This window comes from Podarcis filfolensis (genome assembly GCF_964270895.1).
Source record: "Podarcis filfolensis genome assembly, chromosome: 1".
NCBI classification, from domain to species: domain Eukaryota; kingdom Metazoa; phylum Chordata; class Lepidosauria; order Squamata; family Lacertidae; genus Podarcis; species Podarcis filfolensis.
The window spans coordinates 30911068-30928659 of NC_139604.1; the positions used below are offsets into that span (position 1 = coordinate 30911068).

At 41.1% G+C, this 17592-nt stretch overlaps 1 protein-coding gene across 1 annotated transcript in view; it reads left to right on the forward strand.

Moving 5' to 3' along the window:
- PLA2R1 (phospholipase A2 receptor 1) overlaps nt 1-15253 on the forward strand; it is a 61413-nt gene extending 46160 nt beyond the window's left edge. Inside the window, exons 22-30 of the mRNA XM_083578592.1 lie at nt 446-576; nt 2848-2992; nt 5474-5712; nt 6328-6496; nt 7098-7238; nt 8853-8969; nt 10624-10800; nt 11905-11937; nt 12048-15253. Of these exons, the coding sequence (XP_083434718.1) occupies nt 446-576; nt 2848-2992; nt 5474-5712; nt 6328-6496; nt 7098-7238; nt 8853-8969; nt 10624-10800; nt 11905-11937; nt 12048-12268 (1373 nt within the window). The 3' untranslated portion in view covers nt 12269-15253. The remainder of the gene's footprint in view (nt 1-445; nt 577-2847; nt 2993-5473; nt 5713-6327; nt 6497-7097; nt 7239-8852; nt 8970-10623; nt 10801-11904; nt 11938-12047) is intronic.
- Nucleotides 15254-17592: the final 2339 nt, after the last annotated feature.

Below are 17592 nucleotides of genomic sequence, written 5' to 3' on the forward strand. Positions count from 1 at the left end.
ACAACTGAGGACTAGACTGCGGTGAAGAATGCTGTAGCTACTTCTTCATTTCCCTTCCAAAGAAAGCTTCAAGTGGGTGGTCACAATTGTGGGAACAGTTACCTAGAATTAAGGCACAATTAATTCACCAGGACTTATTTTCGAGTAAATAGGCATAGATCAAGCTGTGTTAGCCTCTGTTGTAGCACGCACAAGAGGCAAAATACACCACAGAGTGGGTGGGGAAAGAAAACAGCATTACATCAGGTCATTTCCCACTGGCTTAATCAGTAGTTTTTTCGTTTCTCACTTCCATGTGACTTCAGCCTCTGTAAAGTGCCACTGAGTAGAGACTAACTTAATTGTTTTGCTTCTGTTCTTAATGAGTTAAAAAAAGTCTGTCATCTTCAATTGCTTGATTTATACCTACAGGTGATTCATTTCTAACAGTGATTTCCTTGTCTAGCTTTCATAACAATGAATCTGTTTGGGCATAAATCAAATGTCTGGATTGGTCTGCAGAGTACTGATTACGAAAGATGGGCCAATGGGAAAGAGGTGGAATATTCCAACTGGTATCCAGCAGAAGCAGTGCAGGCAAGTGTTAAAAGTAGCTTTGTGTGGAGTTTTTGTTTGTGCGTTTTTTGACATTGGCTTTTTTTGTATCCTCCTTTTCAGTCCTTTCTAATAAACATTGTCATAATGATAATAATAATTTATTACTTATACCCTGCCCATCTGGCTGGGTTTCCCCAGTCACTCTGGGAGGCTTGCAACAGAATATTAAAAACACAATAAAAGATGAAACTTCCCTAAACAGGGCTGCCTTCAGATGTCTTCTAAAAGTCAGATCATTGTTTATTTCCTTGACATCTGATGGGAGGGCGTTCCACAAGGCGGGTGCCACTACCGAGAAGGCCCTCTGCCTGGTTCCCTGTAACCTCACTTCTCATAGTGAGGGTACTGCCAGAAGACCCTTGGAGCTGGACTTCAGTGTCTGGGCTGAACGATGGGGGTGGAGACGCTCCTTCAGGTATACTGGGCCGAGGCTGTTTAGAGCTTTAAAGGGCAGCACCAACACTTTGAATTGTGCTCGGAAATGTACTGGGAGCCAATGTTGGTCTTTCAGGACCCGTGTTATATGGTCTCGGTGGCCACTTCCACTCACCAGTCTGACTGTTAGTTGAAGTTTCCAGGTTGCCTTCAAAGGTAGCCCCATGTAAAGTGCATTGTAGTAGTCCAAGCGGGAGATAACTAGAGCATGCACCACTCTGATGAGACAGTCTGCGGGCACGTAGGGTCTCAGCCTGCATACCAGATGGAGCTGGTAGACAGCTGGTAGACAGGATTGCACGGGGGATTAAGGCTATTAATGGCTACTAGCCATGGTGGTTATGCTCTACCTGCACTATCAAAGTCAGCCTGCCTCTGAATGCCTGTTGCTGGGACTCACAAGTGAGAAGAGTGCTGTTGCCCTTGGATACTGCTGGCTTCCCATCGGCCAATGTTAGAATAAGTTGCCTTTGGCTTGATCCAGCATGGCCTTCATATATTCACTATTAGACTGCATTTTCATTAAACTTTTTTTTTAAAAAAATATTGATTTTCTTTTTTCTCATTACAAATATACTTATAACATACAATTTACATAGCATCTCTCCCTCCCTTTGGACTTCCCTCAACTTCCATTTCTGACTTATTATCCTCATTATTATATTCTGCTATTTTCTAAAAATACCATATTTTTCCTTTAATTGCATTATTTGTTCCCTATCCATAAAGTTGTAAATCCTGCCGTCAGGTCAATATTCTTTCTTTGTTTCTGCAAATTTAATATAAAAGGTTCCCACTCTTTTTCAAAATCCCTATTGTCCTTTTCCCAAAGTCTGTCTGTCAGCTTCACCAATTCATAATTCATCAGTTTTTCTTGCCATTGTTCTTTTGTTGGAATTTCTCCAGTCTTCCAGTTTTGTGCTATCAATATTCTTGCCGCTATCATAGCATACATAAATAGTGTCCTTTTCTCTTTCGGCAGACCTTGTCCTAAAATACCCAACAGGAAGGCTTCTGGCTGCTTAACAAATGTTATTTTAAACATTTTTTAAAATTCATTATATATCATTTCCCAATATACCTTAACACTTTTACAATCCCACCACATATGGTAAAAGGTTCCTTCAACCTCTTTATACCTCCAACACTCCCTCTGTTCATTTTTATATATTTTGGCCAATTTCACCAGTGATATATACCATCTATACATCATCTTCAGATAATTTTCTTTTAACAATATACAGTCTGTAAACTTCAAATTTACTTTCCAAAGTTTTATCCAATCTTCGAATTGTATATTGTGGCCTATATCTTGCGTCCATGTGATCATAACTGATTTTACTTCCTCATCTTTCGTTTCCCATTCCAAGAGGATATTGTACATCTTTTTTAGTAATTTTGAGTTCTCCTCTATTGCTTCCTTTTGGAATTTAGAAACCGTGTATAGAAAGCCTTTCTTACTGTCCTCTTTGAAGATATCTTTTAGCTGCCTATGATGCAACCAACTTTGCAAAAGTTTGTTGGTCAAACTTTTTATTTTTTAAGTACTGAGAAATCTATTGCTCTTTCATAAAAGGTTCAGGGTCTTTTCATTACTGTATACTGAGTAATCTTTTCTATTTTTTCTGATGATCATTTTGTTAATATGTCACATATATATGCGTGTGTGTGTCCGTATATGTGTGTGTGTGTGTGTGTGTGTGTGTGTGTGTTTATATATGTATATGATGTATATGTATATGTATATGTATATGTATATGTATATGTGTGTGTATTGTTCCCACAGTGATTTCCATCATAACATATTGTTTACAGAATCACCATGATCACAGTACTGAAATCCAAGAAAAAGCTCCGCTATGTGCTTCCATATTAAATAAACCTAGCTTCAGTTTAATGGGGAAATGGCACCTAGAAAACTGTGGAAAAAGTAATGGGTTTATCTGCCAAAAGGCTCAAGGTAAAAAAATATTTTTTTCCTACTTACCTACCCCTAAAAAGGCACTTATATATGTCTACTCCAAATTAAGTCTTACTGAATTTACAGGGGTTACTCCCAGATAAGTAGATAAAGGATTGAAAAACTATTGTGTATGTTGAATGAGTATATGCACATCTGTTGAGCGAGGGTGTGTTTGTGTTTGTGGAGGGGGGCAGGTCCTGAGCACACACCCACTGCTGCACATGTGGTCCTCAAAGGCAAAAAAAAGAAGTACCATAAATCATGTAACATTTGTTTTTGTAAGCATGTATGTTCTGTTCGTTTTCTGTGTAAGAAAATTTCCAAGACATATTAGCACTCCAGGAGGTATAATATTCATAGTATGGGATTTAGCTTACTATTTAACATTATTTTGCTCCAACAGTGTTCCTGGCATTGTGCAAAACACAGAAAGCATTTTCCGTACCCTCAGTGCTTACTGCTACAATTAGTAATTGGATTTTAGAAGGGTGAGAAGCGGGAAGAGAATGGGCCAGCAACCTCCCCATTCTGCAAAGTATAAACTGCTAGTTGGTGCTGCTCTTTCCACACATCTCTCTTGGCTCTGTTGACTCCTGGAGTGGAGCTACTTTTCAGGGGGTGCAGTTTCTGGCATGGGACTGATCTTTTTCTCAGTGGCGGAGCTTCATGCTCCGGCACCGGGGGCGGGGGTGGAGAGCAGGCGGGGGCAGGGCTAGCACACATCCTGGGGGCGTGGCACGCTGCCCGGAGGGGCGTGGCATGCATCCTGGGAGCATGGTGTGCCGCCCATAGGGGCGTGGCACCCAGTGCGGGAGGGGGGCAGCCGCGATGGCACCCTGCCAGGACCACGCTGCCAGGGGTGGTGTGCTCCCCCCACGCCTCTTCCTCCGCCAGTGCTTTATCTTACAATCAAGAGAGAATGTACAGGGTTTGGTTTTAAACAAATGGCATAGTGGGGTTTTAAAGGTCTGCCAAAAAATAGAACCTCTTCTTTTTCCTTTCTGTGCCTTTTTTCTCCCAGTTCTGTCAATCCCCAGTGAGGTATCTTAAAGAAAATACAAGCAAATGATATTTTAAGATACCATATGAGTCATAAATTGCTCTGAGTTAATTTTAGTAAGCAATTTAAGAAATAGTAGACACAACAGTATTATGAGACAAAAATGGCCTATGATCATCCAGCTGCAATGGTACATTTGTATCTCTGCTCTCTTCTTTGGAAATGAAACATGAAATGTTTTCTCTCTAGTGAATGTTTGGGCATGTTACAGTCCTACTGGCTAAGATTAGTGGTTGAGCTTTTCACTCTTCCCATTTCCCAAGACTGCTTCAAGCTCCATCATATGATTTTATTTTATTTTTTACTAGTAGCAGATGTCACCCTAGACCAAAGGAGAACTCTTGTCCTTACAGTGGTACCTTGGTTTTCGAACATAATCCATTCCAGAAGACTGTTCGAGTTCCAAAACGTTTGAAAACCGAAAACTCAATACGGAAGCTGCATGGCATGTTCGACTTCCAAGGCGTGTTCGAAAACCAAAGCATTTACTTCCAAGTTTACGGCGTTCGAAAACCAAAACATTCGTCAACGGAGACATTCGAAAACCGAGGTACCACTGTATTTGGATACTAGTAGTAGCACCCCATAAGCAAGAGTGATTCATAATGTTCCATTCAACTAAGTCCTGCTCAGAATCTATTTCCATTGGATAGGATTCAACATGGTGGGGCTTATGCACATGGGAATGCAGTCCATGCATGCAGTGGGACCTTACCCCCTTCTCCTTCCTACCACGCTCCCCCCACACCTGTTCTGGGGGTTCCTCCAACCTTCCAGAGCAAATTTAGGGGGCAAAGAGGGAAGAGAGGGGAAGTCCCATTGTGTGTGCAGACCCCAATCTGTGCATGCAACAACTTAGTTGAAACTGCTTGGAGAATTGTCATATTCACTCTCTTTGTTATGGTAATGTACTTTAAAATTCAGCATAAACTTAAATTCTCAAAGTACTTACAGCTTGAACTGTGATGTGCTAGTATGGGGCTTATGCCTTTTAATTATGCTTACAAGGATCTGTCCTTCCAGTGAGCACTCAGTGCTAGTGTCAGTGAAAAGGCACAACTGGTTCCTTTATGCTACTATTCAGTTCTGGTCCAAGTCTGTGCAGTGATTGGTGCTTTCAAGGTTTTCAAATACTGAGCCAACGAAAAATGTGATTTTATTATTTACTCCTCCATTGGCTGAATTTTAAATAAGTTCTGGTAATAGTATTATGTACCATAATATCCTCTAATATCTATTTTGTTTGGGTTTTTTCCTTGCTGCTTTTGATAGATTAATTTAGTTGTTACTTATATTACTTTCACACATGGCTATATCCTGTTTGAAAATGTAAATTTCTTAATAGCATACATTAAACTGAAAAGGTTTTCTACGGCGTTCCAGGTAACTCTTGATCTTTCATTTTATTCTTGTCACAGATATGTCTAGAAATGTCATACACTCTTCCGTGATGTATCCAGTACCAAATACTTTAGAGTATGCAAACAAGACATATACATTAATCCGCGGGAATATGACTTGGTACATGGCTTTAAAAACCTGCAAGGAAAATGGGGCTGAATTGGTCAGCATTTCAGACCACTATCACCAAGCCTTCCTCACTGTAATTGTAAATCGACTGGGCTTTGCCCATTGGATTGGATTATTCACTTCAGATGTAGGTATTTAAAATATTTGCTCATTTGCTGTGATTTAGCAAGTACGTTCAAATTTACCCTTTCAGTGGCTGAACATGTTAAGTGAGTTTGTAAATAAAACTATGTGTGTCTTTATTACCATTTGCCTCTATAAGTACCTTTTTTAAAAAATACTGTGGGGAGAGGCTGCAGTTCAGTGGTAGAACACCTGCATTGCATGAGGGTCCGAGGGTCCATCCTCAGACTGAGAGCCAGTGTGGTGTAGTGGTTAAGAGCGGTAGTCTCGTAATCTGGTGAACCGGGTTCGCTTCCCCGCTCCTCCACATGCAGCTGCTGGGTGACCTTGGGCCAGTCACACTTCTCTGAAGTCTCTCAGCCCCGCTCACCTCACAGAGTGTTTGTTGTGGGGGAGGAAGGGAAAGGAGAATGTTAGCCACTTTGAGACTCCTTCAGGTAGTGATAAAGCGGGATATTAAATCCAAACTCTTCTTCTTCTTCCATCCCTGGCATCTCTAGTTGGGACTGGGAGAGACGTCTGTCTGAGAGAGGGTGGGCTGCAATTTTGTAAGAAAGAGTTAAAAAATAAAAATCAGTTTGTGAACTGCCAGAGGTAATCAATCATTTTTTCCCCCCAGAACGGCCTTAATTTTGAATGGTCAGATGGTACCAAGCCTCCGCATACTTTCTGGAGAGATGAGGAATCACAGACCTCTGGAAGCTGTGTCTACATTGATATTGACGGACGCTGGAGGAGCACTGACTGTGAGAGACTTCTGAATGGGGCAGTTTGCCATATTCCACCCCGTAAGCTGGTTCTCTCTCACATTAAACACTGAAACCCTCTCAGCAAAGAGCCCATTCTGGCCTCTGGGCATCGTCTTAAGAAAGTTAAAATGAGGAAAGGGCCTTGTTTAAAATGCTCCATGTTGAGATGTATTTCGCTTGTGTTGTAAATAGTCAGACTTTGTAATAACATGTCTGCCTAAGGAAAGAAGACAGCTTTCCCCAAATACGACGAGAAGTGCAACCAGTTTGCTCAGTTGAGCTGGTTCTTTGTGCTGGGGATGATTCGGCTGCCTGGGGCTAAGCTGATAAAAAAAATAAGAGAGTACAGTGAAGGAGTAGAAAATATTATGTCATGAGCCCACAGCATGCTTCATGGTTCTTGGGGGAAGTTCCTTAAAAAAAAGCAAAAGATTACTTAAAAGCAGAGAGTTGCCCCATTTCCTTCCAGTTTTTGGTAATGTACATACCCTAGGCATAAGGTACACAAGTACTCTTCTACAGACAAAGGACTGGTGCTGATGTAATATATTTGTCTCAGTAGGCTATTGCAGAATTTGTTAGATCTCTGGAGAGCAAATTCTGCCTTTCTGTTGTGGCTAAACTATTCCTTCTGTCACAGAGGAGAAGCCAACTGAATATAAGGGACTGTGTGATGAAAAACCTGTCCCTTGGATAAAATTTGAAAGGAGCTGCTACAGCTTTTCCACAGTTTTAGAGAACTCAGACTTTGATGAAGCATTTGAATTCTGCAAAAAGCAAGGTAATCTGTTGGTGGAAAAATTGGCAGAGGATTTATGGCCTTGCATCGCCTAATCGTCAGTGTTCTTTTCAAAGTTTCAGAGAAGTTATTTCAAAGACTATTGATCTGTTTTGATGTTGTTCAGCATAGCGGATGCAGTCCAGAAAAAGCTAGATAAATCTCTGGTACTGCCAAAGCAGTGAGTCCATGGCCACTTCACACATTAATGTATGTTATTAATTCATTGTACTCTGAATATTTTTAAAATAAAAATTAACTAGGCAATTTACATGCAACAGCACATTGGGCACTTCCATACCGTACCAGCAAATTTATGGGGTTTTGCAATGTCTCAGCACTCTTTTTTGAGGTGGGCGGCAGGGGGAGCCATCCACAGCATCATGTTTGAGTTGAATGCATCCAAAATTCTGCACCCCACCCCCTGCTTGTAACTGCAGATTTCCTCTTACTGGGGGGGGGGGGGGGGAATCTGGTTAGTATTGTTATGACTAGTATAGACACAAAAACTATTCCGTTTCTGGAGGTGGTTTGTTTCTGAGATTAGGGGGGATAGTCTACTGCTATACCTCCCCAGTTCCAGTTTGGCCTAGCGGGGCACACCTGAACCATTGTATTTATGGAAACAGCTATGGAAAGGTTATTGGTGCTGCTTTGGAATGAGGATGTATGTAATCTGTGCATGTAATTTTGTTTTTTCCCCGTACCAGAGTACATCATCAGAAGGCCTAGCTTGGAATTTTTTTGCTAGGCTTTTTTGTTGGTGCGCGGGTCCCAAAGCTACTAAGGAGGGAAAAATTCCTGACAATTTCACATGCCTGCAAGAGAAAATTGCAATGAAACAGACCCATGCAACTTTCTCTTTGGATTATTGTGCAGCCTTGCTCATCTCTACTCTACAGCCTTGCTCATCTTGAATTAATATGTTTCTTGATCTAAGGGTGCACCCATGATATTGAGTAATGATTCCGAGTATCATGGAAGGTAGCTGAGGATTTATTGGGGGGGTATTTATGTACTGCCGTTCATATTTGAGTATTAATGCCCTACCATTCAGTGACTTATCAGGGCAGTTTACGTAGTCAAGAAATACAAAAACAAAACAATAAAACAGAAATATGTGTTAACTTGCTTGCGCACACACAGAAACAAAACATAGATTTGAAGCTAAAACATGGAAAGTTTTAAAAGAAAGTCTTTGCCTGCTGCTGGACTGACATTAAGATAGGCAAACCTCCATAAGGTGAGCATCACACAGGGAGTCTGTCCTCAGTGGATGAAGGGCTGCTTACTAGTAACCTCCCATTGTACTTCACTTGGTGGGGACAATCGGAGAAGGTCTCTGGTTAAGATCTTAGGTTCCAAGGAGGCACATGTGAGGGCAAGCATTCCTTTAGGCACTCAGGTCTTAACTTTAAAAGTAAAAACTAGCACGTCAAAGAATTGAGCCTGGAAACAAACTAGAAACTATTGCAACTGGCAATGTACCTGCATGGTCTGCTCATTGCATTTGATAGCAATGCGTAGAGTTCAGATAGCATTGTGGGAGAGTGTTGGTTTTTAAGCAAACCATGCGTAAATCTGAATCTCTCTCTTTCTCTTGGCTTTCATCCTCAGGTTCTAATCTTCTAACTATTGAAGATGAACATGAAAATGCTTTTCTTCTGGAAGAATTGCATTCTTCTGGGCCTTCAGTTGAAACGATTTGGCTGAATATCCAGTTTGTTACTGAGAGTAAGTAAAGGGAATTGATCAGATACATCCATCCGTTTCTGTATAGCTGTCTTTACAGGGCAAGTTGCTTGGCTCATTAGTTAACATATACGCCGTAGTCGGTAAGACACTCTGCCACATTCTGGCTACATGATCACTTTGCTTCTGTTGCATGTCTTCTTATGTAATGAGCTAATTCCTCAGTCTGAATACCTACTAATAAGTATGTCTCTGTGTTTGAAATATGGATGGTCTGGCAGGAAAACCAGTTGTTGTTTCCTCCAGGGGTTTCCCCCCCACACACACACACCCTGCCACACCTCTTGGTCAATGCTGTTCCTTCCATCTTGGGCTTTTTCTTGCCATATCTGAAGGAGCATCTCCACCCACATCGTTCAGCCCAGGCACTGAGATCTAGCCCCAAGGGCCTTCTCGGCAGTAGCGCTCTCCCTGTGGAACGCCCTCCCATCAGATGTCAAGGAGGTGTCTTTTAGAAGACATCAGAAGGTAGCTCTGTATCGGGAGGTCTTTGATGTTTTATTATGTTTTTATATGTGTTGGAAGCCGCCCAGAGTTATTATTATTACATCTTATCCAGAAGTGACTAGGAAGCACATCCTGCTATAAGCTATTCTGATCAACCCTTCTTCCCAGTACTAAAAAGGGAAGGAAATACAAGTCAAGGCATATTTGTGCATTTATTTATTTATTTATTTATTTATTTATTTGAAATCGACACTCCATCGTGACTAATCTGGGAGGAAGTTACAATGTCATAAAATTTACAAATTTGAAAGAGTAATAATCAGTACATACAATTTTAAGGGTCTTGTGGGGTCAGCGTTCCTATGCCGAAGTTCTTAAATGTTCGTAACATGAATTGGAATTCTTATAGGTACCATTACCAGAGAGCCCAGAAACATTTCTGTTTTGCACACTGACAAATCTTATTTAGAGATTTCTTTCTGCTGAACTGCTCTTATAGGCTTGTTAAAGGTTTGTGGGATGATTACAAAATAGTTTTGGAAGAACACACAGTAATGGCACTGCAGCTGAATTAGACATGCATTTGGACTTAGAGGAAACACTTCATTTTGTTTATTATTTCAAGTACAGTTGTGAACTTTTTTTGGTTTTACTGTTTGATCGTTTGTAAATTGCTTTGAGGTTTTTTGTTTTTTTACAATCAAGTGATGTATGAAGTTTATGAAATAAACAAATAACTTTATTTTCTTTGGGGTTGTAAGCCACTCCATCCCAAAGGCTGTGAGCAGCAAACACTTAAAAACCAATATTTTTTTTAAAAGAAATAAACAACATATTGCATTTTTAAAAAATGAGGGTAGATCCCCAAAGAAATAGAATTTTCATAAATATTCAATGAACACCTCCAAAATAGCTTAACTTCTATGGCAAGGAGGACACCTTCTTATTCTTGCTTGGAGGCTGCTAAAGGTAGATGGAACTTACCCTCACCTCTGCAGACCCCAAAAAACTGCTTAGTTTTTATACAGGAAGCAACAGAAATATGGTATTCTGCTCATAGATGCTCTTAGAAAACCCCCCAAAAAATTCAGTTCTGATGTAAGCAAATATTTGGGAAGGAAGGTGACAACTAGAATTGCATTCTGCTCTGCACAGCTGTATAATGATTTCCACATTTTTTTGCCCATAGACAATACAATAACGTGGTTTACTGGTTCCCCCATTCAATATTCAAACTGGGGCATCCAAGAACCTGATCTAGGTCAGCTGACAGGAAAAGTTTGTGTTGCCTTAAGGACCACAGATGGAGTCTGGCAATTATCAACCTGCCAAGATAAAAAAGGATTTGTATGCAAAAGAAACACAGGTATGAATCCACATTGAAAACAACATATGCGGGTCCCCAGTCTTGGGCCTGGCGAATGCACCTGAAATCTGCAAAGCTGTCAAGGCCCATTTTGCAGAAAAAAAACAGGTGATGCTCAGACCATTCCCCACCCACCACCCCTGCAAGCCAAGCCAAATGTACACACATACAAAAAAAGCAAACAAATCAAGTAACACATCTATCTAAACCAGGGGTAGTCAACCGTTTTATACCTACCACCCACTAATGCATCTTACTTGGTGGTAAAATTTCCTTACCGCCCACCAGTGCATGATGGAAAGAGGATTCAGCTTGTGCCATAGAACCCCCTACCGCCCACCCAGAATCCTGAAACGCTCACTAGTGGGCAGTAGGGGCCAGGTTCTGATCTAAACAAAAATTTTAAAATACAAAATTGAGAGAGCTGGAGGCGGGGTTGCCAAAGGAGATGTTTGAGGGCACTGTCGTTTCCTCTTCGAATTCTATCCTTCCAGCTTACGCTTAATCAGATTATTGGCGCCAGTAAAAATCCCACCTCCTGTCAGCAGGGCTCTATGGAGTGGCAGAGCCGCCGCCACATCAGCAGCCCGGCTTCCCACAGCATCAGTTTTGTTGCACCCATCACATACCTTGAGTGGGGGGGGGTTCCGTCACTTGGTTGGATACTGAAAATTGATTCCTGTTAGTGAGCAAGAAACGTACTACTTCATCACTTTCCTGTGGGATTCCCTTTCAATTACTTCCACTGAATCAGTTGTGATTACTTCTATTCTAAGTAAATATTGGGACTGCATTGCTAGTTGGTTAAACCCTATATGTACAGGTGAATAAAAATCAAAAGCATTTTTGTTGCTAGAAGAATGAATGGTTAATTGTTGATAAAATGTTCTTTAGCTGGACCATTTTTAGTTAAGGTATTGATGTTATTGCCTGGCCAGATTTGTTCCTTGGTTCTCAAATTCTTTTTTCATGTAGATGAATTTATTAAATGTGAGACTTGACTTGATGACTACAGACTAATATCTTCTGTGTATAACTATTTAAGCAGTTAATTGTGCAAGCCCACTCTTGTACACTGTTCAATTCTGGGTTATTATTTTTCAGCTTATCATGAAATTTCAGTACAGCCCGTTAAAGGTATGTTTTGTAATAACTTTGCTATATCTGAGTCAGAGAAATTGAAGCTAAAACAAAACGTAGTGTTATTTCACTTGATGTTTTCTCCTCTCCTCCTTCACCTTTCCCAGTACCGTACCGTAGAATTGTGGTCTTGGTGGTATTATTGACATTTGTGATAGCTGCCAGTGCTATATTTGCATGTTGGTGGTGCTTGAACAAACCCACCCATCTCTGTAGAAGGATGCTGCAGCTGAGACGTGCTTGTCCAGAAGAAGCGAACTCTGACACTCCAGCCATTGAAGAAAGCATCCTCATTTGCAATCTTGAGAAAAATGATGAAATTCAATGATACAGCAGTAAGGACCAAGAACACATTCATTTAATACAAAATATTATATATTCAGCCTGTACAATTAAAATCAATTTCGTGTTCTTAACACAATGTAAGATCAGATCATTGTGTGCCTATACCCTTTTGTAATCAGCTTTTGACTGATCAAGAATGGAAGAGACCTGCTACAGCCTACACCATGTTATATGTTCATTGCTATATATGGGCTGAAAACTCTGGAAGTAGTGCACAGACTTGAAGCAGATACGATGCTATTGATATTTATCGTCCAGTAAACCCACTGGAAGAGTCGAGATCAAGCACAAGGTTCTCCAGCGCAAGACTCTTTAGTAAGCAGCCATTGAGTGACGTCTAAAGATGATATCTTGAAGAACATGACCTTCTGTGATGCTGCTGGAATCAGAATCCTTAGAAGGATTCAAAATACCAGCACCCCATGTCTTATTATTCTCCTCTTCCATGGACTAGAATTCTCTTATTTCACTGTGTGAAAGGGTCTGTGAAAGGTGCATCATAACAACTCTCCACTGTTGTGGTTTGGAGTGGGCTGAGTTTGTTTCTCCTCAGTGCTCATCAGCTATGGTTTCTACATACCCTTCATGCGCCTTCTTTCATAAAGCTTCTAATAATAATGTGTGTGAAAACATGTCTTGAGCTAAAGAAACCAATACAAAAGCAAGTTATCTTTTTGGTTTTAGGGAAGTGAGGCACTTTCTTCCAAGGAAGGAAAGAGAAGGTTAGCCCATTTCAACAGAAATTGTAAAAACTGATTAGTTCTGAAACTGCAAAGCGACTACTGTAACAAGAGAGTTGGGTTGCTAAAGCTTGTTCTCATATAATACAGTTCCTCATTCCCACCCCGAAAAATAACACCGCTGGGGTTAAAGGGCTCCATTCTTATTTGCTCTCCTCAGAGAACTATACATTCCCAAGTTAAGGAAGATGTGTCACAGACATAGCCTTCCAAGTCAGAATAATAATTGTTCTAGCCAGATGGGAAATGAGAACACTTAAGCAGCATGTCGCATGAAATTAATGTCCTGTGCTTTAGTGGTAAAGTACTAATGAAGTGGGTCCTCCAGGCAGAAAAGTTTGCATCAAGAGGGAAGAGGGGAAAAGAAAAAGAAAAAAACCACTGCAGACCAAGCTGTTCTTCTGGTCAACTTAAGTGTTGCTATTTCATCAGATAAGAAGTATAGTAAATATTGGATAAGCTGCTTCTAAAGCATGTTGCTTGACTACCACTTCCTTTGTGGAGAGACTGACTAATTTGTTTGGCAGGAAAAGGAATAATTTCAAGACTACATTGATTACACATAAGTCAGTTTCACAAATGCTAAAATCTCAGGACACAGTGACATCAAATAGGACCCACAGATATTTGTCATTCAGTGTTTTCACAAGGAAGCAGATGTTATTGTTATAAAGCATGTATTCACAGCTGGATTACTTCATTTAAAAAGTATTAATTAAAGTTCACAAGAGTGCATGCCCAGATCTTCAATCTCTGTTCACACAGCCTTTCATGTGTTTTGGACTATAAATCCAGATGTTTGGGACTACAAACCCTGGCTAGGGCTGATGGGAGTTGAAGTCTAAAATATCTGTAGAGCACCAGGTTGGCAAAGACTTCTTTAGCATCTACTAAGTGAACTTTCGGGGCTCTTTGGAGGAAGAAAGTGAGTAAGGCGGGGCTCATGATAGACATATATAACTTTGAGTGGTATGGGAAAAGTGGATAAGCCTTTTTCATAATACTAGAACTTGGGACCATCTAATGAAGCTGAAGAAGTCTTCATGCGGAGGCGGCAGAGCTAAAACTGGTTGATGTGCTTTTGTCTTGCTCCTTATACAGAGATTTACATAAAGAGTTAATCATTCCATTATTATTGTCTCTCTCAGAGTGTCCAGCTGATTATTATGTGACTTTTCTCACTGGAAATCAAAACAAGGCCGACAGCAAAAACTGCAAAATTCTTTAGAAACCCCAACTAAAATAAGGGCCACAACAATGCATTGAGTTTTAAATTGTATAGTTCTTAAATTTTAATTGAGGTTGGTGATTTCACCTGCTTAGTTGCTTATACATGCTTGTATTGTACTCAAATCGCAAAGGCCATTGGAAGTTCAAGGGCAGAGAAGATAACTATGAGTTATGTGAAGAAGTACTTTAACTCTCTCCAAGATGTACTGATGGCTATCCATGTAGGTGGCTTCAAAAGCAGATTAGACAAATTCATGGAGGAGGATGCCTCCACTGCTGGAGGCAGTATGCCTTTGTATAATAAGTATTAATTATGTCACACATGGGACGCGGGTGGCGCTGTGGTCTAAACCACAGAGCCTAGGCCTTGCCGATCGGAAGGTCGGCAGTTTGAATCCCTGCAACGGGGTGAGCTCCCATTGCTCAGCAGTCCCTGCTCCTGCCAACCAGCAGTTCGAAAGCATGTCAAAGTGCAAGTAGATAAATAGGTACCGCTCTGGTGGTAAGGTAAAAGGCATTTCCCTGCGCTGCTCTGGTTTGCCAGAAGCGGCTTAGTCATGACCCAGAAGCTGTACGCCTGTTCCCTCGGCCAATAAAACGAGATGAGCACCGCAACCCCAGAGTCAGTCACGACTGGACCTAATGGTCAGGGGTCCCTTTACCTTTACCTTTTATGTCACACATCCAACTTATGGGCTTCTGGCCACTGTAAAAACAGGATGCTGGACTAGATGGGACTTTAGCCTGATCTAGCAGAGTTCTTTAATGCTTTTTGTCTACATGCAAAACTGAGGGTTTTAGAAAGCATTGTAAAGCTAAGCATTTCCTCTTGAACGATAACAAATATTCTCTTCACCTTGCTCTTACCCAAATTGCACAGTAGCATCTTCTCTTTTTACTAAGATGCCTGCCGAAACCATTTTTTATGTCAGACTTGTACCAATGGTGTACTTGTAAGCAAGTTGTTTAATTTGAAAAATAAAGACTGCTACACTATATACTACACTTTACAAGATTTCATCATCTCTCTTTCAGGCTTCTTTGATTGTTTTATTTATTATATGTTTTGACAGTTTGGGGCACTTTACGCTGCAGCATATAAGGAGTTATGTGTTACGCCTTTTCAGCCCATGTTATCTTCTTTTTGCATTGACTTTTGGTGGGCAGGTTTGGAGTATTTTCCACCCCAAAGTGGCAGAGCAAACTGCTTGGATTATATTCAGGCCTTCAGTGTACTGACTTGTTGATATTTTGCTCACATGTTGTGTTGCAAAAAGTACAGTTACTCGCACTGTGTGCAACTGGGTGGTTGAACAGAGGCAGAAGACTTATTAGGGAATGAAACCTTCAAAACTCCATGTACTTTTATTAAAAGTGGAGTCTCAGGCTTTCAGTAAAGCTTAATTTCTATTAAAGACAGAATAGAAATGCAAATATTTTATTGAGTAATGACAACAGACTATATCAGAAGCTACTTATGGCTGGTCCAAATAGGTGCTTAACAGTTGGCCAAAAATGAAGTAGTTGTCTACTTATTGTTTGCAGACCAAATAGGCTAAAAAATAAACCACTCTCCTGGAGCCCTTGGTTTTTATAATATAGCACAGGGGCAGTGTACTATTGCCCCCCTGAAAATTTACCAATTAATGAGGGCCCTCTCTGCTGCCTCATACAGGACCCATGATTTTCATAATATAGCACTGGTTTTGATGATGATGATGAAAGGCTAAGTGTAATTTTATTTTTCTTCATATTTAGTCCAGAAGACTATGGTTATTAAAATTCTAGTTAAGGGATGCTTTGATTTGTAGAACAGAAGTTTAAGTGCCCAGCAGTTGTCAGTTGGTACACACACAACCAGTGCCCCAAGGCAAAAGTCAACACGTTTTCTTCCTTTTATTTTCCTAGCTGGGAACCTGATCATTCTTCATAGGTTAAAGTTGGGAGATTGTAACAGAACTGAGATTCAGAAAACTAGGATACGTCATTGAGCTTCAGATGCGATGAGAGTCCCCCACAAATGCTGACTTCGTGAACTAAAGAAAAGATGCATTCTGTAATCAGCGTCGCTTCACATATAGATTTCAATGATGTTTTTTCTGCTCTTCGTTTTGAATGGCTTGATGCTGTCATGCTTGACTGAGCATCAAACACACTACCAAGCTGAAGCCTCCACAACTAACACTGACATGTGATGGAACATGAATTTCTTAAACACATAGGTTAGAAATGCCTGCCTATTTCCACAGTCACATCACATGTTTGTTCAATAGTCATAATTAGTCATAATTTCCATAGCACTTTTCATACACAAAAGGCATTGCATCCCATCCTTGTGCAGCGTTGATGGCAAAGCTTCAGGTCTTCATAATCGTGGTTGAGTTAAACATGCAACTGAGTATATAGAAACAAATGTTCATAGGAAAAACTGCATACAAAAAGAACAATTAAAGATTAATAATAATAATAATAATATTTATTTGTACCCCGCCCATCTGGCTGGGTTTCCCCAGCCACTCTGGGTAGCTTCCAACAAAGATTTAAAATACATTAAAATATCACACATTAAAAATTTCCCTTAGATGTCTTCTAAATGTCAGGTAGTTGTTTATCTCTTTGACATCTGATGGGAGGGCGTTCCACAGGGTGGGTGCCACTACCAAGAAGGCCCTCTGCCTGGTTCCCTGTAGCTTTGCTTCTCACAGTGAGGGAACCGCCAGAAGGCCCTCGGTGCTGGACCTCAGCGTCCGGGCAGAACGATGGGGGTGGAGGCGTTCCTTCAGGTATACTGGGCTGAGGCTGTTTAGGGCTTTAAAGGCCAACACCAACACTTTGAATTGTGCTCAGAAACGTGCTGGGAGCCAATGTAGGTCTTTCAAGATCGGTGTTATGTGGTCTCAGCGGCCGCCCCCAGTCACCAGTCTAGCTACCGCATTCTGGATCAGTTGTAGTTTCCAGGTCACCTTCAAAGGTAGCCCCACGTTGAGCACATTGCAGTAGTCCAAGTGGGAGATAACTAGAGCATGCACCACTCTGGTGAGACAGTCTACAGGCAGGTAGGGTCTCAGCCTGCATACCAGATGGAGCTGGTAGACAGCTGCCCTGGATACAGAATTGACCTGTGCCTCCATGGACAGCTGTGAGTCCAAAATGACTCCCAGGCTGCACACCTCGTCCTTCAGGGGCACAACTACCCATTCAGGACCAGGGAGTCCTCCACACCAGCCCACCCCCTGTCCCCCAAGAACAGTACTTCTGTCTTGTCAGGATTCAACCTCAATCCATTAGCTGCCATCCATCCTCCAACTGCCTCGAGGCACTCGCACGGGACCATCAC